This window comes from Aulonocara sp. 'chitande type north' Nkhata Bay, linkage group LG12, assembly GCF_057382095.1.
Source record: "Aulonocara sp. 'chitande type north' Nkhata Bay isolate Kocher_YH1m ecotype deep benthic linkage group LG12, A_spYH_male_GT1.1, whole genome shotgun sequence".
Lineage (NCBI taxonomy): Eukaryota > Metazoa > Chordata > Actinopteri > Cichliformes > Cichlidae > Aulonocara > Aulonocara sp. 'chitande type north' Nkhata Bay.
In genome coordinates this window covers 22,554,203-22,578,692 of record NC_141355.1, presented here as the reverse complement: position 1 = coordinate 22,578,692, position 24,490 = coordinate 22,554,203, and the positions used below count along the sequence as shown (strand labels likewise).

The window sequence follows — 24,490 nt, the reverse complement described above, 5'->3', positions numbered from 1 at the left end:
GCAGTCGTACAGATGAACACAGACCACACATGCAGCAGGCATTAGTTTATGGTTATAAATTGTGAGCTGAGGCAAATCTAGAGCGGCAGATGGCATATTACAAATACAGTTAGGTCCATAATTTGATTGATTTAAATACACTATAAGAATGACTGAACTCCAGACTTTCAGCTTTAATACAAGGTTTACTGATTTTTAGAGGCTCTAACAAATATGGATCATTTTTAATACTTGGATTAAAATCATTCGCAGTTGGTGACCGAAGTGTGGAACCCATACACGTCAACGTCATCAAATCCTGTGTTCCCTATGCTCTGCTAGGCCATAACTGCAGACGCCTTCAGTTACTGCTTGTGGGTCTCTCTTTGCCCTCAGTTTTGTTTGTAATAACTGAAAAGCTGGTCTGTCAGGTGATTTCTTTCCCTTCACAAAAAATTTGGTTCCTTTATCAGTATGGATTGGGCCATGTCATATCTACTTGCATTTTCCAGTGCTGTCTGATCAGTTTTCAATATTTGGCTGAATCAGAGCGGAGTGTACACCTCTGTACCCTTAAGAATGCATCCTGCTGCTTCTATCAGCAGTCACATCGATAGCAACCACTAGTGACCCACTTCCACTGGCAGTCACACATGCCCATGCCATAACGTTGTGTGGGGAAAATCCCAGCAGGTTCTGAAATACTCAGACCAGCCTCTCTGCCACCAACAACCATGCCACGTTTAAAATCACTTAAACCACCTTTCTTCCTCATTCTGATGGTCAATTTAAACCTCAGAAGGTCTACATGAGTAAAAATGAATTACTGCCCTGTCAGTGGCTATGTAATGGTTAATGTATCTGTGTAATTCAAACATCTTACTTTCCATTGAATAAAGATACATAAAACAAACAAACAGTACATTCAGCATGCCCGGCTTAATGCTGAATAATGGACATTTGTAACGATGTCAATACGCATGAGCTTGAAACCACAAAGAAGAGGTTCAAAAGAACATTTCTAACTAGAACCGTTTTAATTGCAGCCTTTTGTGCATTTTATATATATGAATTTTGCAAAACTTACCTGGAAATTTACAATAATAATAATAATATTAATAAACGCTTTCAAATTATTAATGACTAATTCAGACAATTAAAAAATAACACTGAACATATGAACCATGCATTGTTACCACAACATATATCAGTGACACTGGCGATATTTTAATATTTTCAATTAACTTTTTTTTGTTTTATGTATTTTGCTGTACTGCTTATTATTTCCTGCTTGTCGCTAAGGCGCCACGTACGGCCGGGATATTTTAGAGCCTACATTAGGAGCATAAAAGGTAACGAATTACTGATATTTTGACATGCGCAGTTCGGCCTGGAGACAACGAGGATTGCTGCCTTCACAGACAATTTTAAATATGACCAGCGTCTTGAAATCACACGTTGAACTGCTGGAACAGAGGAGTATGCGTTTCTCTCAGTTTTCTTACTTAGCGTGAGCTAAAAAAAAAAAAAAAAGCACTGATATTTGTTTAAACACCCAACGAACTGCTGTTTCATCATACACGACTCCAAGTATCGCCAAAATTATTTTACTTCCAATAATCACCGGTCCTTTAAAAAAAATGAAAGGGGGTATTTACACGTTTTCCCTCGTATTTCGTCATGTCTCTGTTTTACATCTGATAACATGCAAAAATGTCACGTTTTACCGCGGATGAGGACATTTACGACTTTTCGCGGGTATGTGAACGCGGCATCCGAGGGGCAGCAGAAAGTTTTAACTGTCAACAAACTGCGTTCTCGCTCGGGTTCCTGTTTGCTTAGGTAAACTCGTCTATCTGCAAATTAGTCCTCTCGGAGACTGAGAGGACATGAAAATATGTAAAAGTCCTGCGGTGTAGATAAAACTGAGCTCAGGCATGGAGAACCGGGCTGTGTCGGTGCTGGACAAACCCGCGGCGGTGCTCACGGTTGTGGATGTGTATGAGATAGCGGCGGTGCTAGGGCAGGAGTTTGAGCGGATGATAGACAAGTTTGGCTGCGACGCTCTCGTCGCATTGGTGCCCCGAGTGGTTCGGGTCCTGGAGCTACTGGAGGCGCTGGTGAGCCGCGGAGCCACTGGGCAGGAGGCCGAGGACCTGCGGAGGGAGCTTGACAGACTGCGGCAGGAGCGGAGCGACAGACACGAGCAGGAGAGGAAGCACCAGAAGGTCAGTGTCAACCTACCTGCAGACACCTGTTTCTACTTCCACCTGTGTGTGTACCTGTTTATGAGGCCTTGTGTCGGGTGAGCAAAAAGGATATCAGCACATTTTATAATTCAGCTTTTAGTGTGGAAAAACAGAATAAAGTGGAGAAAATACAGCTAAAAATGTTTGTGGATGCCTATTGAAGCTATCATTTGTGTATTTTCCTTCAGTCATAGGTTATTGTAGTTAACTAAAACTAGATGTGGAAAAATATTGTAACTTCTAAAATAAAAACTAGAAATACAAAAAAGGGGAAAACTAACTGGAACGATTTTGTGAACTTGGAAAACGAAACTAAAATAAGCATAGAGATTAAATATTATTACAGCTTGCCGGATGAGGCTTTGATTTAAGTGTCTGGACTGTGAGTCAGCTGCTTTTAAACACTTACATGTTCTGATTTTTCCTAAATATAGTCTCTGGCACATGCTCTGCACACAATAAAATTTAAAAAGACCAAAACAAATACTGAAACTAATAAAAACTAAACTAAAGTTAAATATTTTCAAACAATACTAACTAAACTGATACAAGAAAATCATCTCTGGAAACTAATGAAAAAATAAAACTATAACAACTATATTCAGGTAGTGGCATTTAATGAGTTGCTTTGAGCACTGTTTGTATTATTTAACATTAGATTGCTGCAGTAGGATGACCATTTCACATCCATTACATAACTGCTTTATAGCACACTGTCTAATGAATCAAACAACCTCCTATCATGTATAATAACAAGACCGGACCTTTAAGACACATGTGTATGCTTGAGTATTTTAAGTACAGATTTTGGGAGCAATAAACCAGATGTGCGGCTGGCCTTATCCAGCACAATATTTCATTTATTTTAGCTGTGGATTAGAGCCATTAGCTGCACAGTTTACACAAATAACTCTCAGATTTACAAGAAATCAGCCCATCTGAGATAATAATTTGTTTTCATGAAAGAAGCGGTGGCAGAGACGCAATTTTTTTTTATAGGGTTGAGAAAATTACTTACATTTTCAGTGACAAGAAAATTAATTTTGTTGCCTTCAGTGTTGCTGCAGGCCAAAGAGGTTTTGTTTTTGTTCTCGCACTTCTATCATTTCCTGATGCAGGTGTAACCAGTACTGAAATACATAATCATTTTTTAAGCAACTCTCCAATGATCAAAAAGCAAATCTGGAAGCACTGCTGAAATGGAGTCCCACGATGCAACCATCAGAGTGTGTGTGTGTGTGTGTGTGTGTGTGTGTGTGTGTGTGTGTGTGTAAAACCTGAGTTTTTAAAATGATGAATTCATTTTTTTAAGGGGAAAAAAGTTTTCCAAACTTACCTGGCCCTGTGTGTTAAAGTAAAAACTCTCTCTCCACAACCCCGTAATTAACTATCATTAACCACATTTTTTGTGGTTACTGATAGTTAAAGCTGAGTTCTGTTTCCAGCCACACCCAGGACTGATTACTGTTAGACCTGTTGAATCAGGAAATCACAGTCTGTCTGACAAAGTGAAGAAGCAACACGTCATGCCACGATTCAACGAAACAGCTGAGAAAGAAAGTTACTGACGTCTATCATTCTGTAAAGGGCTACAAATCCATTTCTAAGGCTTTGGACTCCAGTAAAACACAATGAGAGACATTATACAGAAAATAGAGAAGACTTGGAACAGTGCTGAACCTTTGCAGAAGTGACCAGCCTGCCAAAATGACTCCAAAAGTGCGTCAACGACTCATCCAGGAGATCACAAAAGAACTCAGAACAACATCTACAGAACTCCAGGTCTCACTTACCTCAGTTAAGATCAGAGTTCATGATTCCAGTAAGAAAGAGACTGGGCAAAAATGGCATCCATGGGAGAGCTCTAAGGCGAAAACCACTCCTGTGCATAAAGAAAACAAAGTCTTGACTCACATTTCCAAAAAATAAATAAATATATATATAAAATTCTGTGGATTGACGAGACAAAAGCTGAACCTTTTGAAAGGTTTGCGTCCCATTGCATCCTATGTTAAACTTACACAGCATTTTAATCAGAAATGGTGGTGGCAGTGTGACGGTCTGGGGCTGCTTTGATGCTTCAGGACGACTTGCCTTAATTAATGGATCCATGAATTCTGCTCTCTACCAGAAAATCACGATGAAGATGTTATCTTCATGTAATGTTAAAACTGCTCGATCTAAAACATGGAAAAATAGTACACACACATCTGACCCTGTAACCTTGTTTTATGGTCATGTGACCGCTAGAGTCTATCCCCTCTTTGAACAAGTGGCGTGAAACAGCATGGACAGGTGGCCAGTGCCTCTCAGAGCTAACACAAGCACACACTCTAATTTTCACACTATTTCTTCTCAGCTTCAAGCACTGGATGCACAAAAGCTGAGTTTTCTTGTGATTAGTTATCAGTTCTTGGTCATTTCTATTCAGTCTCAGGATATTTACGGTGAATCAGGACTAAAAAGCTTTTTCTTATTTCTACATTTAGATGCAAATTAGACTTTATTTTGATTCACTGCTTGTGTGGAGCACAGAGTGTGATAGGTTTGATCCATCCTCATAAAGTAAGGGATGATCTCTTTTGATAAAAGAAAAAAATCTAACATGCCCCTAGCTTCCTTTTTTCCATTTAAAGTATTAATGGGTCCAGTACTCCATTTGAAGTGTCCTCATTTTTGTGCTCAGGAGTTGGAGTTGCTGGAGGATGTGTGGAGAGGAGAAGTCCAGGACCTGCTTTCTCAAATCACTCAGCTTCAGGCGGAGAACAAGAGGCTGCTGGTGAGCCTCTCACTTAAAGAGACACCGGTCACAGAGGAAGATCTGCAGAAACATGAAGGTGAGTTGATTACCAAAAAGCTCTCGGCCAGGGTTTAATACACAAACCTTGAATAAGAAAACAGTTGGTGTGTTACATCTTAGTGGACAACTCAAGGGATGTATGCTCGTAGTTATGGTCAAGATGGCCTGCTATAGTTCAAATCAAGCATCAAAATAGAGAAGAAAAGTGATTTAAGTGACTCTGAACATGGCATGGTTGTCGCTGCTAGATGGATTGTGTCAGTATTTCACAAACTGCTGATCTGCTGTGATTTTTTTTCTTCAGGCAACCATTTCTAAGGTTTACAGAGAATTGTTCAAACAGAGAAAATATACAGTGAGCGGGGGGTGAAAATGTTTTGTTGATAACAGAGGTCGGAAGCAAAAAACACACTGCTTCAGGCTGTGAGAAAGGCAGCAGTAACTCAAATAACCACGAGTTACAACAAAGGTGTGCAGAAGACCATCTCTGAATGCACAACATGAGGAACCTGAAGCAGAAGACCACACTGGGTGCCACTCCTGTCAGCTAAGATTAGAAAACTGCTTCACAGGCTCCTCAAAACTGGACAACAGAAGATTAGAAAAACGTTTCCTGCTTCCTTAAACCCCACAGTCTACCCGAGTGCTCTTGCTGACCGTATCCATCTCTTTATGGACAGATCTTAAAACTCAGATCATCTCAACCAGGTTTCTTGAAGGTGACAGTGAGATCACTGTACTCAAAGGACCTCTACAGTCACCCCATCTCAGTCAAACAGAGCACCTTTGGATGTGGTGGAATTGGAGAGTCACATCATTGATGTGCAGCTGACAAATTTGCAGCAACTGTGTGATGCTGTCATGTCAATATGATCGATTCAATTCAATTTTATTAATACAGCGCCAAATCACAACAACAGTTGATTCAAGGCGCTTGATATTGTAAGGTAAACCCTACAATAATGCATACAGAGAAAAGCCCAACAATCATATGACCCCTGTCAGCAAACACTTTGGCGACAGTGGGAATGGAAACCTCCCTTTTAACAGGAAGAAACCTCCGGCAGAACCAGCTCCAGGGAGGGGCGGCCATCTGCCGCAACCAGTCGGGGTGAGACAAGGAAGACAGGATAAAAGACATGCTGCGGAAGAGAGACAGAGATTAATAACAAGTATGATTCAGTGCAGTGAGGTCTATTACAACAAAAATCTGTGAGTGGTTAGCATTGTTCCTTACAAAAAGAAGATCCTGGGTTCGAATCCAGCATCTGACCTTTTCCTCCCTGTGTCTTTGTTGGTTCTTTCTGGGTACTCTGGTTTCCTCCCACAATCCATAGACATGCAGTTAGTGGGCTTATGTTAAATAATGATTCCACATTGTCCATAGGTGTGAATGTGAGTGCGAATGGTTGTCTGTCTCTATGTCTTAGTCCTGCGACAGGCTGGCAACGTGTCCAGGGTGTATCCCGCCTTTCGCCCTATGGTAGCTAGGATAGGCTCCAGCCCCGAAACCCCCCTTGTGACCCTGTTTTGGATAAGTGGAAGAAATGTACAAAAAACTAACATCCAACACGAGAAAATCCACTGTGCAAACTGGTTGAAACTAAACCGAACTGAAAATAAAAACTCAAATGTTATTACAAAAAAAAATGCAAGACTGTAATAATTCTGCTCTGACTCTTAAAGATCAGTCTTGGCTGAAAATCTGAAATGTGTTTCATACTCATAACAGTCTGCTGTATGTTACACACTGCCACCCTGGGCATTAGGCTGTGCAGAGAGAAAGCCGGGAGCTTGTGAAGAAGTCTATTTTTGAATCCGACTAAAATATTGCTCTGTGTGGAAGTGCTTTTATACTTACTGTCAGGGCTGCAGCACATGCACTGGTTATAAGCACACAAACAACAGGATATTACATGACGTGACTCCTCTGGCCACTGACACCTTATCTGTCTCAAACATATACATCTATGGTACTTTATTTTCTTGAATCTCAAAGCCATTTGTGAAAGTTTCTATGTTTTGGGAAAATAACCTATCATATTTTACTTTAAATTGAAAAGTTAAATATTTTTATAAATCTTTTGCACTCTTTTATTTTGTGTATTAATACACCAAATTAAGAAGGTGTACACCATGGAAATTGTGTCATTTAATAGTTTTAGGCGTTTGCTGTTTAAAACAAATGACTGTGACCCTGGTGTTTAACTGGAGGATTTACAGTACACAGTGCATCCATACTGAAAAATATTCCTGTGGATTCGTAACTCTTTAAATGTGATTGTAGTTCTGTTCGGTTTCATGCTGGTAAAAGTTTTTAGTGCAAAATCTGCCCGAGTGCAGAATTTCACTCTGTTTTGATTTTTTAAAAACCTATTTTACTGTGCTTATTTGAATGCTTATGTAACCCTTCTGTGAGCATTAATTTATTAATTTGGATTACAGCAGGAATGTCAGAGAAAGAAAAACAAGTGATGAAGAAACTTCAAGACTTGGTGGATAAACAGAGAGACGACATCCGGGCTAAAGATCATGAGCTGACGCTAAAAAATGAGGATATCGAGGCGGTGAGGATTCACAATACCTGCATCTAAGAATATATGTACTATAAAACAAAAAACAACAACTTTGTTTTACTAGAATTCATGGAGCAAATTCTCTGAACTTCAGCTCCAGCTGCAGCAGCATCGGCTGATAAGGATGAACCAGGAGCTTCTTCACAGGATAGGACTGATGGAGGCCCAGGGCAAGACCCTGATTCAGCAGAGGGCTGAGCTGGAAGCTGCAGCCCAGGCACAACACCAGGAAGCGGGGGCTCTGCGGCTGGAGGTCACCAGGCTGAAAAAGGAGCTGCGGGAGCTGGAGCGAGAGATAGAAGTCGCTCAGACAGAAGAGTTGCCTCTGTCAAATTCTGAGATTTCTTCACCTGCATCCCCACTGATGACTGTAAGAAAAAATACCTGATATTTAGCAGATGTTTAAACTATTTGTGGGTGGGTTTTTTGTTTTGTTTTTTGCCTAAGTGGCTTTTATGTGTCACAAATCTAGTCTGCAGCAGCAGCAGCTCACCTTTCTAGCTCCTTCAAACCAAATTCAGTGTGGGTGGAGTGTGGGGCAGATCCAGACTTTCTGGAAAACTGTTTCGAGTGCGACAAGAGTCTTTCCTTTCTCCGAAAGTCAGCAAACAGAGAGGATAACAAGGAAGACGGAGATGAAGAGGAGAACTCAACAACATTGTTGCTGGTAATGTCCACGTACACTTTACTATTTAGCCAGTGCTGCTGTGTTGTTATAGCAGAGCTGCCATAAGGCTGTTTACACTAAATAGTTGTTATCACCTTGTCATAGTGAGGCACAGCAGTCAGCTGGTACCATCTTTAATCTCACTACTCACAGATGTATCTGGTTTAATCTAATTTAACTTCAGGTCAGTGGTTCTCAAACTGTGGGGTGGGCCCATTGCTGGGACACAGAGCCACTGCAGGTGGGACATGAAGGACCAGGGTTAAGTCATAGGGTGAAACTAGGAGACCAGATTTTTGGGACTCCAGTGAACCATGAAACCATGATCTGTTCCCTCTATACGTGCTGGCCTCCAGCTCACACTGAAGTGGTTCGAAGCTGAGTGTGAGGCAGCGAGAGTGAGAGCAGTGGGTCAGGGATGAGATGCTGCCGCTAGTGGTGGAGTTAAAGTATCTCGGGGTTTTGTTCATGAGTGAGGGGAGAGGGGAGATCGTCAGACAGATTGGTGCTTCGAGTGTGTTTGGGTGAAAAGATCTCAAAGCTGTCGATTTGATCTACGTCCCCACCCTCACCTGTGGTCACACAGCTTTGGGTAGTGATCAAAAGAATCAGATGGTGGATATAAGCAGTGGAAATGAGTTTCCTCAGAAGGGTGGCTGGCCTTTCTCAAAGGAAGCCAGCTGAGGTGGTTCAGGATCCAACTGGGATCAATTGTGGGCGAGGTGTTCCAGGCATGTCCTAATGGGAGGAGGCCTCGAGGTAGACCCAGGACAGGCTGGAGAGATTACTTCCCTCAACTGGTTTGGAAATACCTTGGTATGAGCTGGATGAGCTGGAGGAGATGACTGGGAAGAGGGAGGTCTGGACTTCCCTGCATAGGCAGATGTCTTCACAACCCGACCCCAGATAAGCAGCAGAAATTGATGGATCTGTAGTTTGTTGATGCTACAGTGGTATAATGAGGTGTGCGTAGCCATGCCAGGATACTGGTATTGCCACAGTTTTAAGGGCGGAGCAAGGTAAAAATAGTTTGTCCACACTTTATTACTAGCTACGCCTCATTGGTGCTGAAAATGATCAAGCACTGGATGTTTAAATATGCCTGAAGTGATGCACAGCTGGGAGAAGATTGTTTCACCGTTTAGCTAATCTGCCATAACACCATGACACTCACTGGACTGATGTTATTGTTAATGCTCATATCACAATGCCAGAGACATTAGACAGGTCAGCGTAGGCAGATTCAGACAAACTTTGTCATGTAGTGTTTCCTTAAGGCGATGAACATCTGTCAGACATGACCTTTTTTTGTTAAATGCACAAGAACGGCGACTCATGGTTGAAACTTTGTTTGCTCCTTTTTCTGTTGTACATTGCTGGAGAAAACCAGTTTGACTTCAACAGCATAACCAACCTCTTTCATTTTATAGTATTTGTTTTTAAGCTGTGCAGTAGAAAGAATGAATATTTGTTTTGAATGCAGAATGGATCGACGGATGAAGAGCCAGAGGAGGACTCGGACAAGCCTCGCTTCACCCTGCAGGAGCTGCGGGACGTCCTGCAGGAGAAGAATGAACTCAAAGCTCAGGTGTTCCTGCTGCAGGAGGAGCTGGCATACTATAAAAGGTACGACTTCCTTCACAGGCATAAAATTTGACTCGGCGCGGATGCAAAAGCTGACATTGACCTCCTCCTTATCCTTCAGTGATGAGCTGAACACTGAGGAGAACACCGGCTCCATTGTCTCCTCTCCGTCTCCTCCTCCGAGCTTACCTGTGGCTGATCAACGTGAATCAGGAATAAGACGCTTGTGAGCGATGAGTTTGTTTGTTATGGTTTTCTTACTCCTGTTATTTGAAATATCAGTACTCTGCTCCTGTGTAGGATAACATGGCCTAATAATACATGACTCAATAATACTGATTTCACATAGTCTTTACATATGATGTGTTTTCTCTCTTTTCCTGTCTTGACAGGATCTTCACAGCTATTATGCCAATGGTGGCTGCCGGTTTGATCACAGACGATCCAACATTGTTGCCAATCAGAAGACTTTCCTTCGTATGACTTTTTTTTTTTTTTTTTTTAAAACCACATCATCTCAGCACGAGTTTTCTGACCGACACGCCTGGGTTTAATGGCTCCGATCCTTAATTATTAAAAACCAAACCCATCTTGTGTTTTTACATTTAAAAATGTGGCGATTTAAGGAATTAATGTTTATTTTGATGATACTTCTTGTTTTTATTTTTGCTACTTTGAGCTTTACATAAACTTCAGCAGTTAAAATGTGAGGCAAATGGCCATATCTGGACCTTCTCAGGTGTTTTTATGACCTGTCACAGTCATATTTTATGTCTTTGGAAAGTCACCACCTGTAAGTGCTTTGCTTTATGCAGATATACTGAGGGAGACTTTTGATGCTGCACATGTCAGACGCTTTATATTAGCATTTAAGCTTCTTATTGCATGGCTCCAAATACATATACACATATACAGAGTATTTGTTGAGCCTATAAAGTGAATGTCTTGTTTGGTTCATGTTGAGATGCATCTGATAGCAAAGTAAGCACATGATCATGAAAGTTGAAGTGCCTTTATTCTATGAGCTCATCATGAAGAGAGTGCGCTTGTGCTAATCACTACAGCCTGGCACCAAACATCGTGGTGTACACTGGCAAGTCTTAATCTCCAGGAGAAGTATATTCCATCACTAATGAATACTCTATAAATACTATCATAACTACTGGTATGTGCCAGGATGCACAGGGAAAATAATGTTTGTTTGAAATAAAGTAATAAAGTTTTATTTTTAAACTTTTGAATTTTTTTGGTGTTACAATGAAACACAGTCGATATCTTGCTCTTTTTAAAAATATATCTTCATTAATTTTGCAAAATTAGCAAGCAGAAAGAAAGCAAAACTGAAAAAGGAATAACTAGGGAAAAGAGCTCCTGTTGTTATGCATAGAATACCATTTGACCATTAAAAACATATCCAGACACATTAATGCTGAATTAATGATTCACAGAGCAGTGGAAGTGCATTTTATGGGCATTACAAACCATTAACTATGTATAACTATTACAACTGTTAAGCACTGTCCTTACTTCTGTATCATAAAAATACTAAAAGGGCCATTGCTCTCAAATCAACCAAGCCTTCTGCTCAGCCATCTTTAATTTGCATAAAAATTTCATGGTCCAAAATTTGAACATTTGTAATGACAGCTGAGATATTTTAGCTTCATATATCAGATAATCAAAATTTTTCAGTTTACTTGGTAGTTACAATTTAAATTAAAAAAAGGTCAGTAATCCTGCAAAGTCCCATAATTGAGCACACATAAATAAAACTTCAAATTGCTAAAGATTTCTGAAAGACATACAGTTGAATTACACAATACCATGATATTTTTATTCAGTTTATATGCTAGATTAAGCTACCCCACAAAAAGTACACAAAGATCGGAGATGTACAGTTTCTGAATTCCTGAAACAACTATTTTCCCAGATATGACCCACTGGAGCACAGATGTGGGTTAAATTTTATCCAGAACAGCCTTAATGTACAAAAACTTGTACTGAACAACAGTATAAAATGTAAGAAAATATTTTTTGTTTATTTTGTGTCATTTTCGGAAAAGTCATCAAATTTCAATCTTAAAGATTTAGGATATTTTTCTCCCAAACCTTTTGTTTTACTGTAGTTAGTCAGCTAACCAGAGCCACTAAAACAAAATACATGAAATCACGTGTTTTCTCAACTGATTTGATTGAGAGAAGTTCAGAGAGACTATATGGAGAGTGATGTCTCACTCACAAACTGCTTTATTTTCCTTACAAACCGACGATCTGTGATCTGGCGGATAGCCAGAGCCGAGTGAGCGCTCTTGACTTGTACACGATCTTTGTACTCACCTGTCGCTAGGATACTTTGCCCTCCTCTGCTGTCCGACGAGTCACGCCATTGGTGCGTGAGTGATGGGGGAAGTGCTGCTTCTCCAAAGTTAGCCACCTTCGCTCTGTACGAGCCGAAGTCGAGAAAGAGTGAGAAAGAGTGGGGTTTAAGGACTTATGAGTGGCATCCGGGGGAAAAAAAGTCGAGTTTATTTCGGCCGTCCCGCTGAGTCATGGAGTTTGGTGAGGAATCGTCACCAGCTCGGGCTTTCGAGAAGGACGCTTTCGAGCTCACTGTGGAAGATGTGTATGATATCTCGTACGTAATCGGAAGAGATCTGTTAAAAATCAGCAGCACTGGCGAAGAAGTGTCAGACCTACAGTTTAGGATAGTCCGTGTGTTGGAAATGTTTGAGACTTTGGTCAACAAGTACAACTTGTCTCTGGAGGAGCTGAAAATGGAGCGGGACAACCTCAAGAGCGAACTGGATAGGATCATCAAGGAGGGCTCCTCCAGGCCTGGCGCGGTGAGTTTGACGCTCTATAGTTCAGGCTCTTGTCAGATAGAAGTAGACCTTTAAATATGGCTTTTTGTTTTTTTAATCACAGCAGACTTCGGGACCGAACCAGCTGGTGGTGGACCTGACAGACCCTAACAGACCCCGATTCACTATGCAGGAGCTGAAGGAGGTGCTGCAAGAGAGGAACCAGCTGAAGGCTCAGCTCATGGTGGCCCAGGAGGAGCTTCAGCTGTACAAGAGGTAACCGGTGTGAAATGTAAAGTTCACTCTGGCTTCTAAGAGTACATAAAATAATGAGAAATCTTTATTTATATCAGAAACATGTAGCTAATGCACCTGCTCAGTGTCAATACACCTGAAGACTGTGCGCTTGTAAGAGGATTTATTGATGGGCTGCTGTATAATGCTATGTCAGACTGGCTTGAATCTCATATCAGTTTCAACTAGAATTACACTGAGTCCATGGGGAAATGCATAAAATGATCAGCCACTCTATTAGGTACAACTTGCTAGTAGGTTGGACCACCTTTTGCCTTCAAACCTTTAATTCATTGTGGCACAGATTCAGCAAGGAGCTGGAAACATTCCTCAGATTTTGATGTTGACATGACAGCATCACACCATTGCTGCAGACTTGTGGGCTGTTAGAGGCTGTTAGATTTGGTGACTGTGGTTGCCATTTGAGCTGAACTCACTGTCATGCTCTGAGCTTTGTGACACGGCCTGTTATGGAAGCGGCCATCTGAGGATGAGTACACAGTAGTTATAAAGATCAGGTAGATGGTTTCTACGATGCTCAGTTGGTACAAAGAAGCCCAAAGTGTGTCAAGAAAATATCCTCTGCATCAGTATACCATGACCACCACCACATGCCTGAACCATTCAAACAAGGCGAATTGAGCTGTGTTTTCATCTTGTTTTATGGCAAATTCTGACCCTGCCATTGCAGTAGAACTCGAGATTCCTCAGACCAGGCACCATTTTTTTTAATCTTCTATTGTCTAATTTTGGTGAGACCGTGTGAATTTGAGCCTCAGTTTCTGATCTGAGCTGGTCTTTATAAGGCTAGCCTCTGTAAACCATAGAGATGGTCACGTGGGAAAATCCCAGCAGATCAGCAGTTTATGACATACTCAGACTAGCATGTCTAGTTTGACCCCCATGTTACTTTCAAAGTCACTTAAACCACCTTTCATTTCTATTCTGATGTTTGGTTTAAAGTTCAGCACCTCCTCTTGACCAGGTCTACGTGCATGAATCTATTGTGCTGCTGCCATGTGATTGGCTGATTAGATATTTTTGTTAAAAAGCAGTTGAACAGGTGTACCTAATAAAGTGCCAATGAGTGAATGTGACTATGTAATTATAACACTGAGTGCACAAATATAAGAACCACAACTAGCCAATGAATGCAAAAGGATATATGCATATTATAGAAGCCTCACATTTCATTGTCAATCACATCATGTTTTTTTTAATTTGTTGTCATTTTAAAGCAGCAAGATCGATCATGTCTCATAAAATGAAATATTAGCCTGTCTTATAAAATACTCTTAGTGATCATAAATATCCCCGTTCTCCTGCAGTGGGATCCTGCCACAAGCTGAACCAGCCATGGTGGAGGTGTCTCCATCTCCACCATGGCAGGTGGAGACACCTGCAGCTACAGAGCACAGACCAGCCATGATAAACGACACGAAAGAAGAGAAGACGACCATAGGCAAACTGTGAGTAACAAGCTGGCTCGGTTTACCAACAAAAGTATTTACAGATGACTAAAAATAATATAAAGAAAGCGGAAAAAAGGAAGTAAAAGTAGGCCTTGTTTTAAGCCGTGCACCTCAAATGGAAAGGATTCAGAAGAATTCTGAGCAGCAACCACATGATGCTGTAATAAGCTAGCAGGGAGATCGTTCTCACAGCCCGTCTCCTGTCTCCTAATGATATACTTGTGACTGGGTGAATTCATGCTGACGCTCAGGATGTTTGTCTGAGCAGTGAACGAGACGCAGAGAGAGAGTACGCCTCTGCCAAAATGCTTCCGTCAGTAATCACAGCCTCCCGTGATGCAGCGTTGTTTGCGTGCTCCATGTTCACCAGCGCTCCTTCAGCTAACTCTGACCTTTCTGTTTGTAGGTTTTCATTCAGGCGAAAATGAGAAGAAAAGCTTTCACGGAGAACTGACCATGTAGGAGACAAACAGGATTTGTCGGCACAATTAAACTCCTTTTGTACTTTTTAAGAAGTATTTGTCAGTTTTAATAAGCATTATATTTTGTACTAATTTTTAACCTAAGATGTTTTTAGAGTAGACATCTTTTAATTCTGTAAAAATAAGATATGGAAAGGAAACTGGAAAGTATTATTTAACAAGTGATGATCATGTTAGATGTTCAAGTTTATAATTATTTATAAACTTGAACATCAGCTTTTTTTTTTTTTTCTTGTTTTTTAATGAGCCACGATAAGGTCTTTATGTAGGCACATTCCCATCACTCATCTCTATCTTGTTAATGAAGGTGAAATACCCAATCAAAATCTAATAATAAATTTGATTGTACTTGTGTTTTGTCTCAAGTTGAATATTTAAAAAGCTTTTGTTTTATCATATTTTAGCCAGATGCCAAAAATATTGCTAATACACAAATTACAGCATAGATTTACAGGCTTTAATCAGCAGATTACAAGGCTTTGTTCTTGCTGAAGTCCTCTCGTTGACTTCTGTTTTGTGTGAAGAAGGGTAGGCGGGACAAAAAGGTAACCCACTCTCATATTTCACTGAACTGTCTTTAGCTTTGTTGACAGTTCAGTTCATGCAATGATGGAAAAACCTGGTCACTATATTTAGATTAGTCACCAACCACCACATCGTAACACTGCTCCCACAGGCTCGTACTGTAGGCTTGACTGCTACATCACATCATCCCCTCTCTTCTTATCCTAAGATGCCCATCACTCTGGAACGGAGTAAATCTGCACCCTTCGAACCACATGACCTTTTTCATTGCTGCAGGGTCCCATTTTTTTTGCTCTCTAACAAATGAACCCTTTTTTCCCCCCCAATTAGCCTCACTGATAAATGGCTTTAACACTACACACTTGTTTAACCCAATCTCAAGTGCTAGCTGCATGTGTGGAAATATTCCTACTTTCACTCTTAAAGCCTCGTCAGGTACGTTTTAAAGAAATTTTGTAGCAAATTTTGCTTTTATCTCCTAACTGCACTAAAGAATTTGTGGACATATAACATGGAGGGACCATGCAACATAGTATTTAGAGTTCAGTATCTGCTGGAGACCATTGCTGGATACAAGCCCCTCTACATGGGCTTTTATTTCTTTGTGCCCTCCTCTCCTACGTCCTCCTGCCTCTGACCTGGACATCAATTTCAGTACGCTATGTTGACGGATGTTTCAATTGCTAAAATAAATGTAGGAATTAGGCGATTAAAAAGGAGGGAAGAGGCACAGATGTAGTGTTTATTATACAGGTATTAGGTGAAATAGTTATTTGTATTCATGTTGTTTTAAGTTATAAAAGATGAGAGTAATTACTTTTAGCCTTTTACCATTTAAGATTTTATATAAAAATGCACCACACTGCATCATGTTGTGAGTTTAATTTTGAGGTGACAGTAGCGCAGGAGGTGGAACAGGTCACCAATGGCACTTTAGACTGCATGGCTAGAGACTGGACTCAGCGGAGTTGTTCTCCAATGTGTTCATTGTATGAATGAAGCAAGAATGACATGTGTTGCATATGGGAACCAGCCCATAATTAAGTGGCTCTAAATGTTAAATATCATCACTGTAATCACAGTAGTGGCTGGGCTATAACAGAACAATTCATAATGTACCGTCACTTTGCAATTTCAACAGAAGGTCTCATGGAGAAGAAACACTGCTGTAGTAAGTGAAAGAAATCTGCCAACATGACTCTTTGGGCTTAAATTGAAAGAAGTAAATGTGTTTATAAAAATAAATAAATAAAAATAAAAATCTATAATTTAATTACTTTGGTGTGCTGTGAATGGCCCAGGCTGTAAAACCTGTGAAAATATAGTTTAAAAAAAAAAAAAGAAAAAGAAAAAACAATTCACAATGTTTGAAAAAGCCATCCCATGGGTCACATTGGAGTCTTCGCCAGGCCAATTCAGGCTCCTGGCCTTATGTTTGAAACCCCCGATGCACGATATGGTCTTGTCCCACCTGGAGGATAGTAGATGTGTCCCTTATTTAGTTATCGAATGCACCACCAATCATGTCACGGCAGGAATGAAGACCGCTTTATTCCTCAATTTACAGCACATGTAATAATTTACAAAAGCTAGAATGACAATTACTAAAGGAAACCCCGTTCACAGTGCAAACCTGCTTCTCAAAGAAAATGACTGCTACATTTCATAAAGATATAAAATCCTGATAAAAAATATACTTCACCAGCTGAAGTTTGAGCATCTATACAAAATAAAACATTTCAAGTATCACATCTTTTTCCATAAAGAAACTGGACAGCAGACGGGACAAATTCATATATTAACGGAAAAAAAAAAAAAAAAAAGTCAAGGTCTCAGTGTTTGAGCCATGGGTGAGCAAGGATTGAGGCTTTACTCCGATCGCCATAATCGTAAAGCAGCTCCTCGCCTGCATTGATGTCTCTGGAGGCGACCAAGATCAGGTGAGGCGTTCCATCGATGGGGTGAAGCCTCGTCTGGCAGTTTCCAGTTTTACAGTGGTTGATCAGCCTACCAAGCCGACTCGTTTCCTTTGTGGCATCAACACTGTGATACACAGACATGACTGTCACAACACAAGACAGGTGTCCATACTAAAATCACAGCTATTAAACTTTTGTTTTTAATTCTAGGAGATGTCTTTCGCATAATAAAATGTCAGCTAGAATAAAGTTTTATAACAGTGCTTTTTGTATTAAAGAAATAATTACTCATCCTAAAGAACACATGCTTTTATGATTCTAAAAAAACAAAACAAAACCTATGTACAACTAGAATTTCGATTTCCAGGGAGACAAAAATGACACAGAAACTATTTGGAGGAAAAAAAAAAAAAAAAAAAAAAAAAAGTCATAGGGTGAATATATACAGGTCTATGGTGAGACGCCAACACTGAATAAACTGATGATTAAAGATTAATCTCACATACTTTGAAGGTTTGTGTGCACGGGTGTGAGACCTCTTGCAGAGCAATGCCATTTGGACTTACCAGTAAGTTTTGGATTGATACTGGAAGTAGTACATGTAACAGCCTGTTTGAGGATCCTCAGCGTACTGGGCCTCTCTGATTTTAGCTTCAGCCAGGTCCAGCAGGTCTCCGTGATACTCCACGACAAAATCTCCCCTTTTGAAACCACTCACAGCAAATACCCCTCTCCCCTTGCCGTCTATGTTTTTGACCTGTTCACAGTGAAAATGTACACTGGATTAGCAAATGTTGCTTAACCAGCATTCAGGGATCATGTCTGCATGCAGAGTTTTGTAGTGGCACAAATGTAAACATTACCTCCATTCCTTCTTCAATGTCATTCTTTATCAGGTCATCGAGGTGCTTGTGTTGTTCACTCTGTTAACAGTGATTCGATCATTTAGTTTAGTTTAGTTTTTTTTTTTTTTTATTAAAGAGAACATCAAGACAACTTTATATACATTTTTGTTTTAATAGTTTCGCCCCCTCCCTTAAGAATGGCTCGACAGCCACTCCACAGAGACCATTTCCAATGAGGCTTCAGTGAAAGAAACTAATAAATTATGTGTTATTTAACTGTTTCTTTGCCAACTGTGTAGACACAACTCATGGTTCATCCCTCGAGTTAGGTGCCTCTATGCTTTAATGAGTCATAGATCAGCATTTAGTGGCTTTCAAAAAAAAAAAAAAAAAAAAAGAAAAAGAAAAACCCAACCAAAAAATTTTGAAGTCCTTTCAGAAATCTGGAAAAGTATTAGTCAATACAGACCTTTAACTCTGCATTTGTTTTTCTGTTACTGCGCCTGATGGGAAAGTAGTCAGTGACCTTTCTGTTTTGAAGAGCTTTACTCTCCATCCTGAAAACAAGAGACAGAGTAATAAGTCATTATGCTTGTGCAAGTGAGTGTGAAAGAGTCCGTGCCCACCCCCTCTGTGTTTTTAATGAGACTGGCACGTTGGTGACATGTACCCACTTTTTTGCTCCCAGCTTGTGTCCATTTCTGCCCCGAGACTTGGATTTTGGGACACTGCCATCTGTTGCAGACCTGACGTCAGTATGCGAGGTGGAGCTTGGTTGCTCAGGTTGCTCAGAGGCCTTTTCTCTTGTTTCATCACTATGACAAGCCATTTCAGCCTTCTGGACTTTGGATACCTCAGCTTTCATTTTATTGGATGAGCCTTAAACACAGAAGAAACAAAAACACCACAAATATTTAAGAAGAACAGGTCAGTGAGCGCTACTACTACTAGTAGCCTGGAAAGTTGTGTAGCTCACATGAATGCTGATGAAACAGCAACTAAAAGGACAACAGTGAAATAACAGAGTAAGTGCTTAATTTAAGAATTTACCTTTTTTCAGTTTTGGCATATCTGGTTTAGTTGAATCCGAATCATTTCCTTCCTGAATGAGCGTGCTTGAACTGTCACTCAGAGGGGACCTGGGCTTGCTTGGAGTCCGTAGACTTGGGAGAACTGTCTGCACGTTACCTTTACAACCCTACAAAAATCATTATAAACATGGGTCATAAAGAGAAAGCTGTATGAGAGTGATCTGATGCAATAAACAAAGTGTAGCATTTCATCACTGTTCAGGAACTTGTCTAAATCTAGAGACATGTTGCACACTTAGCACTGTGCTTTCCAGCACCTTTGAGAACAGAAAACAGATTTTATCCATCGCTTTAATCCAGCCGAGTCCAAAAAAAAACAAACCATGAACAAATTGCAAAAACTGCACGGCTTGGTCTGGCAACTCTAACAAAGACTCTGTCCATAATCAGCTGTTTCTCACTCATTCAATACTTTATAACATATATAAAAGGGAACACTAAACTGAGATTTTCTGACAGGACTTGCAGGAAAATCTGCTCACAATTTAACCGATTCAAATATCCAGTTTAAATCAAGTACAGGAATGTGGATGCAGCAATCTAAAGTAAATTAGGAGCATACATTCCTGACCCATACAGTGCGCAAACTGTAAAAAAGATGAGGCATTAATATTTTTCTGCCATTTACAAGCCACAGGCCTAAATTTCAAATTGCTCAAATTAAATGTTCAAGTTTTTCTCCCTCTCTACTTGTGTGTCAAGCGGAGTTTCTCTCACAAGAATTCATTAACATGGTCAGTGAATCCTTGTACTACTGTTGGTCATTCACTCAGACACAGAGAAGGAGTAAGTTATAACATACAAATAGCTGTACTGAAACCAGGTGTCCACTGTGGCCGGACTCTGAGTAAGGACATGAAGGACCTAGAGGGAATCTCATACTTATTTTACATCCACTAGCTAGATTAAGCCCACTTTGATTAGATATTTTGTAACTATCAACCTAGTTACTTTGGTGTAGCATGAATACTCAGAAGGGAGGTGTTTATCAGTAAAGCTAAAGCTGTAAAACCTATAACATTAAAGTTAAAAGTCCAAAATGTAGGTCTTCTTTCAACCTGTCCAGTTGGGCCGTACTGGAATATCTGCCGGGCAGCTTCTGGTCTCCGGGCCCTTATTTTTGAAACCCCTAGTTCACAGCATGAAGCGGAGGATTTACCCCTTGCAAGAGTAACACTAATTGGTTTACCAGAAAATGTGAGCTTCCTGCTTTGGAGATGCATAAGCTGAGGAGAGCCTTGTTACCTTGTTATTTGCTGGCTTGTTTTCCTTTGTCTCCGTCAGTGAGGTTACTGTATCTTCAGCAGGGTTCTCTGGCTTTTTGTCGACTCTCAGCACATTTTTCTTCCCTGCATAAACATAGACATGAATAAATTTGAGCTCTTCTATCTAACAATTCATTGACATATACGACAAAAAAAACACTACCGCTGAGTTTTATTTGTAAACAGCCACGTGTATTTTAACAAACCTAGTCCCTTTTTTTGCGCTAACTAGCATTTAGCAGTCAGCTACTACACAAACAGCAACACGTCTCAGTTACCTTTTGCCATGTCAGTACACAAATAAAAATCCACAGAGGACGTGGGAGCTGTTAAATGCAGTCCTGTGTCTTCTGGTCCCTTACTGTACTCAGTTCACTGCAACGACAAATATCAGACCGCATCACTCCGGAGAGAGCGTGGAGGATTTAAAAATACTACTCCGCTTCTCATTGGCTCTTAAGTACAGACGGGAGGGGCTTGGGTTTGAAAACAGCTCTCTGATTGGCCCCAGCTGACGGCTCTGCGTGTTATCGGTCTCTTTGCAAAAGTTTTTCTCAGTGGCATTAAATAACAGTTAATGATAATTATTTTAATAGCAACACAAAACAATCTGTTTTGCCTGTTTACCTGTAAAGAGCTTATAAAAGTAATATTAACGGAATATAACATCGCAAAGATAAGAATAAAAGACAATAACTTACAGCTAGAGATCATGATTTTACTTAGATATGGCTAGAATTGAGCACAGACCCACATTTGCTTTTTAAATAAAACTTTCTAAATAAAACATCCTATTAATGTAGAGAAAGAGATTTTTACTGACATCTAGTGGCAAAAGGATGTAAGAGGTACTGTTAAAAATTATGCAGACGTACTGGTCTGAGTATTGTAAAAAAAAACAAAAAACTGCTGATCCGCTGGGATTTTCCCACACAACCATCTTTAGTGTTTTCAGATAGTGGTCTGAATGAGTAAAGATATCCAGTGAGCAGCAGTTCTCTGGGTTAAAATGCCTTCTTGATTATAGAAGTCAGAGGAGCCCAGACTGCTTTGAGCTGATAGGAAGGTAACAGTAACTCCAATAACCACTTGTTATGGTATTTCCTTGGCATACTTTATGCCCCTTGGTACCAACTGAGTATTGCTGCTGATCATCCCTTTATGACCACAGAGCACCCATTTTCTGATGGATAACACACCATGTCATAAAGCCAAAAGCATCTTAAACTGCTTGAGTACTCAAATTGCCTCCACAGTCACCAGATCTCAATTCAATAGAGCCCCTTTGGGATGCGATTGAACAGGACATTTATATCATGGATATTCAGCCTACAAATCTGTGCAATGCTATTATGCCGGTATGGACCAAAGAGGAATGTTTCTGACACCATCTTGAATCTATGTGAAAAGAATTTAGGTAGCTCTGGAGGGAAAAAGGGATCTAACTGGGTAGCAGCAAGGTACTTAAAGTGTCCAGCAACTGTAATTCATTTCAATGCAATTTTTCAGCATCCTATAATCAGTATAAATAGAAGCAAACGTTTTTTATGTTCATTTGCAATAGGTCCACTTATATATTACTGTGTTCTGGTGACACCTTTAGGTTTCAACATGAAGACATCCACAGATCAACTCGTCTCTTTTTAAGCTTTTTCTTGTGAAATTCAAATATGCTGAATGCTCCATGGCTTCCAAAATTTTTGCCATCCTACTTGAATCTAAAGGTAAACGAAGCAGACCCCCCTATTTAACTCAAGTTTAGACTCACACGAATAAACAACCAATCACACATAACTTTATTTTAATCCTTATGTGACACACTGATACTGTGCCTGTCTGAAGCTAAACAAATAAAATCTTGTTATTAGAGCTGACAGCACTTCTTCAGACTGAGGCTTTACAGACACAACGTGCAGGATCATTCAAGTATCTCTGACCTCACCGACCACACACACACACACACACACACACCACTCATACAGTGTCATTTCCGGGCTTGGAGTCTGCAGCCAGCGCTTCTTTCAACAGTCTCTTTCTCTCCAGGTTCTCGTTGGCCTTCCTCCTCTTTTCTTGCTTCCTGAGCACAGACTCCTTCTTCTTCATCACAACTTCACTGAGCTCTCCTTTGTACGCAACGTCGAGTTTCTCCCTCATAATCTCTCGGGCACGTTTTCGATTTATGTCCACAGATCTGGTCTGGTGGCACTAGAGAGGAGATTAAAAGACAACAAACAATATCAAAGGTATTCCAGATGTACTGGACACCATTACACGATTAACTATTGGTGAACAAAAAGCACCTTCACCACGATCCCAGTGGGGATGTGCTTTAGCACCACGCAGTTGCTGGTTTTGTTGGTCGCCTGTCCTCCAGGTCCAGATCCTCTCACAAACTGCTCTTCGAGCTCATCCTCGACCAGGACAGGAAGGTCTATCAGGTCCTTTTTACCGGCTGCCAACACACACCTGAGTCCAGTGGGAGGGGGTCTAAGCAGCAGAGAGCCTATCCATGTGAGCCGCATGCGCACAAAGCTGGTGATCGGTACAAACACGGACATCACATCACAACACACCAGACCCTAACAGAGAGACAGTTTTCATTTCTCTAATCCAGAAAAAAACAACAGGTGTCACAGGCTCACTCTTTCAGAGTCACGCTGAGCCTTTGTTTATGTTCCGGTTTGTCTTCTTTACGTCCGTCGTTGTGTTTTTCTTCGCGGATTGAATAGTGGGTATGCTGACTCTACAGCGCCACCACGTATCACTTAGCCACACTGGTGTACTTGAATAAGCGATTACTCTATTTTTCTAATTATTATCATTATTACTTTTCAACTTTAAGCTGTGATAGTGTTGATGGAGAAGTTCAGAGAAGGTCAGAAGGAGTTGGACTGTGTCTCTGTGGATATAGAGAAGGGACATGAAAGGGCGCCAGGAGAGAAACTGGTACTGTCATGAGTGAGAGACAAGTGTGAGGGTGGTGCAGGACAAGGGTGATTGGATGTCCCACTTTACGCAGGACTGGACAGCATTTTTATCCTTTGTCCTCCTGTCCCACATTCTGATTGGTTCTGCAGGGCATACACTTTTCTAAAATCTGACTTTTACTTCAATGTATAAAAAGGTTAGGGCTTTTGTTTTATTTTGTTTTCTATAGTCCAAAGAAGGTTAGATTTATCATGCCTTACCCCTCACCAAAAAGTCACAAACTTTGCTGATTTGATTGAATATGATGGGGGGAAAAACACAAAGAAAAGAAGGGGGGGGGGGGGGGGACAAGGTAGGGTAATATGCATACATCCAAGCTGGAACCCAAAAAGTGCTACGAAACAGAAAAGCAGTGAAATAAAAGAAAATACAAGCATATATAAAGACTATTGCATAAGGTGACAGCCAAAGTTTGACCAAAATTGGGTCATGTAACAGGACAATGACCCAAAGCAGAGGAAATCTACCAAAGAATAGTTAAAGAACAAAAGTTAAAGACCAGCCCAGAGTCTGATTTAAATGCTGTGTTGGGACTTTAAGAGAGCTATGTATATAAATGAGTGTCACCTTCCTCAATGAACGACACTGTGCTCTGTAGTGAGATTAAGGAGCAGGTAAAGCAACATTGTAAAAAAAGTGTGGCCTGAAATTCCTCCACAACATTGTGAGAGGCTAATAAAGTGACACAGAAAATGAGTACTTCAAGTTATTGCTGCTAAAGGTGGTTCTCCAAACTGCTGAATCAGTAGGCGTGTTTAGTTTTTCCACAACAGACTGCATAATTTTGCTTTTTTAGCAGCTGTGCCAACTGTAAATGCTTACACAGCTCACGTATATGTTTGTTATGTCAAAAATGTTATACTGCTGTAGTTCCAGCAGGAACTATAATAAAAGCTTTTATTGTGATGTGATTGTCAATAGGTTCACAACCATGCAAAGTAACTTTTTGATAT

General features: G+C 40.4%; 4 protein-coding genes across 10 annotated transcripts in view; 2 read left to right on the top strand and 2 right to left on the bottom strand.

The window, feature by feature from the left end:
• The first annotated feature begins 1,747 nt into the window (after positions 1-1,747).
• LOC147317456 (RILP-like protein 1) lies at positions 1,748-11,092 on the top strand. 4 transcript variants are annotated; one of them, XM_086314418.1, is made up of 8 exons: positions 1,748-2,207; positions 4,915-5,065; positions 7,477-7,595; positions 7,699-7,974; positions 8,077-8,271; positions 9,755-9,897; positions 9,977-10,081; positions 10,248-11,092. In XM_086314418.1, the coding sequence occupies exons 1-8, from the start codon at positions 1,917-1,919 to the stop codon at positions 10,336-10,338; spliced, it is 1,371 nt and encodes a 456-aa protein (XP_086170544.1). In that variant the 5' UTR covers positions 1,748-1,916; the 3' UTR covers positions 10,339-11,092. The 4 variants fall into 4 exon arrangements, with proteins under 4 accessions (XP_086170544.1, XP_086170542.1, XP_086170543.1 ...); XM_086314416.1 differs by having other exon boundaries at positions 7,669-7,974; XM_086314417.1 differs by having other exon boundaries at positions 7,474-7,595.
• Positions 11,093-12,197: 1,105 nt separating this feature from the next.
• Positions 12,198-15,255, top strand: rilpl2 (Rab interacting lysosomal protein-like 2). Of its 2 annotated transcripts, none has more exons than XM_086312916.1 (4): positions 12,198-12,698; positions 12,784-12,932; positions 14,279-14,419; positions 14,829-15,255. In XM_086312916.1, exons 1-4 carry the CDS (start codon positions 12,405-12,407, stop codon positions 14,848-14,850), a joined length of 606 nt encoding a protein of 201 aa, XP_086169042.1. In that variant the 5' UTR covers positions 12,198-12,404; the 3' UTR covers positions 14,851-15,255. The 2 variants fall into 2 exon arrangements, with proteins under 2 accessions (XP_086169042.1, XP_086169041.1); XM_086312915.1 differs by having other exon boundaries at positions 12,199-12,698; positions 12,781-12,932.
• A 1,700-nt stretch (positions 15,256-16,955) lies between these two features.
• kmt5ab (lysine methyltransferase 5Ab) lies at positions 16,956-20,986 on the bottom strand. Its single transcript, XM_086314414.1, has 8 exons — positions 20,828-20,986; positions 20,530-20,633; positions 19,244-19,391; positions 18,868-19,072; positions 18,663-18,750; positions 18,212-18,271; positions 17,915-18,105; positions 16,956-17,472 (listed from the first exon to the last, which is right to left on the bottom strand). The coding sequence occupies exons 1-8, from the start codon at positions 20,835-20,837 to the stop codon at positions 17,262-17,264; spliced, it is 1,017 nt and encodes a 338-aa protein (XP_086170540.1). The 5' UTR covers positions 20,838-20,986; the 3' UTR covers positions 16,956-17,261.
• A 1,336-nt stretch (positions 20,987-22,322) lies between these two features.
• Positions 22,323-24,490, bottom strand: part of mtrfr (mitochondrial translation release factor in rescue) — a 4,582-nt gene continuing 2,414 nt past the window's right edge. Inside the window, exons 2-3 of one of the 3 annotated variants that reach the window (XM_086314411.1) lie at positions 22,850-23,128; positions 22,323-22,754 (exon numbers count right to left, since the gene is read on the bottom strand). In XM_086314411.1, coding sequence (XP_086170537.1) covers positions 22,524-22,754; positions 22,850-23,107 — 489 coding nt within the window. In that variant the 5' untranslated portion in view covers positions 23,108-23,128 and the 3' untranslated portion in view covers positions 22,323-22,523. Of the gene's footprint in view, positions 22,755-22,849; positions 23,688-24,490 lie in introns of those variants that run through there. The other 2 variants (XM_086314413.1, XM_086314410.1) reach the window with 2 other exon arrangements.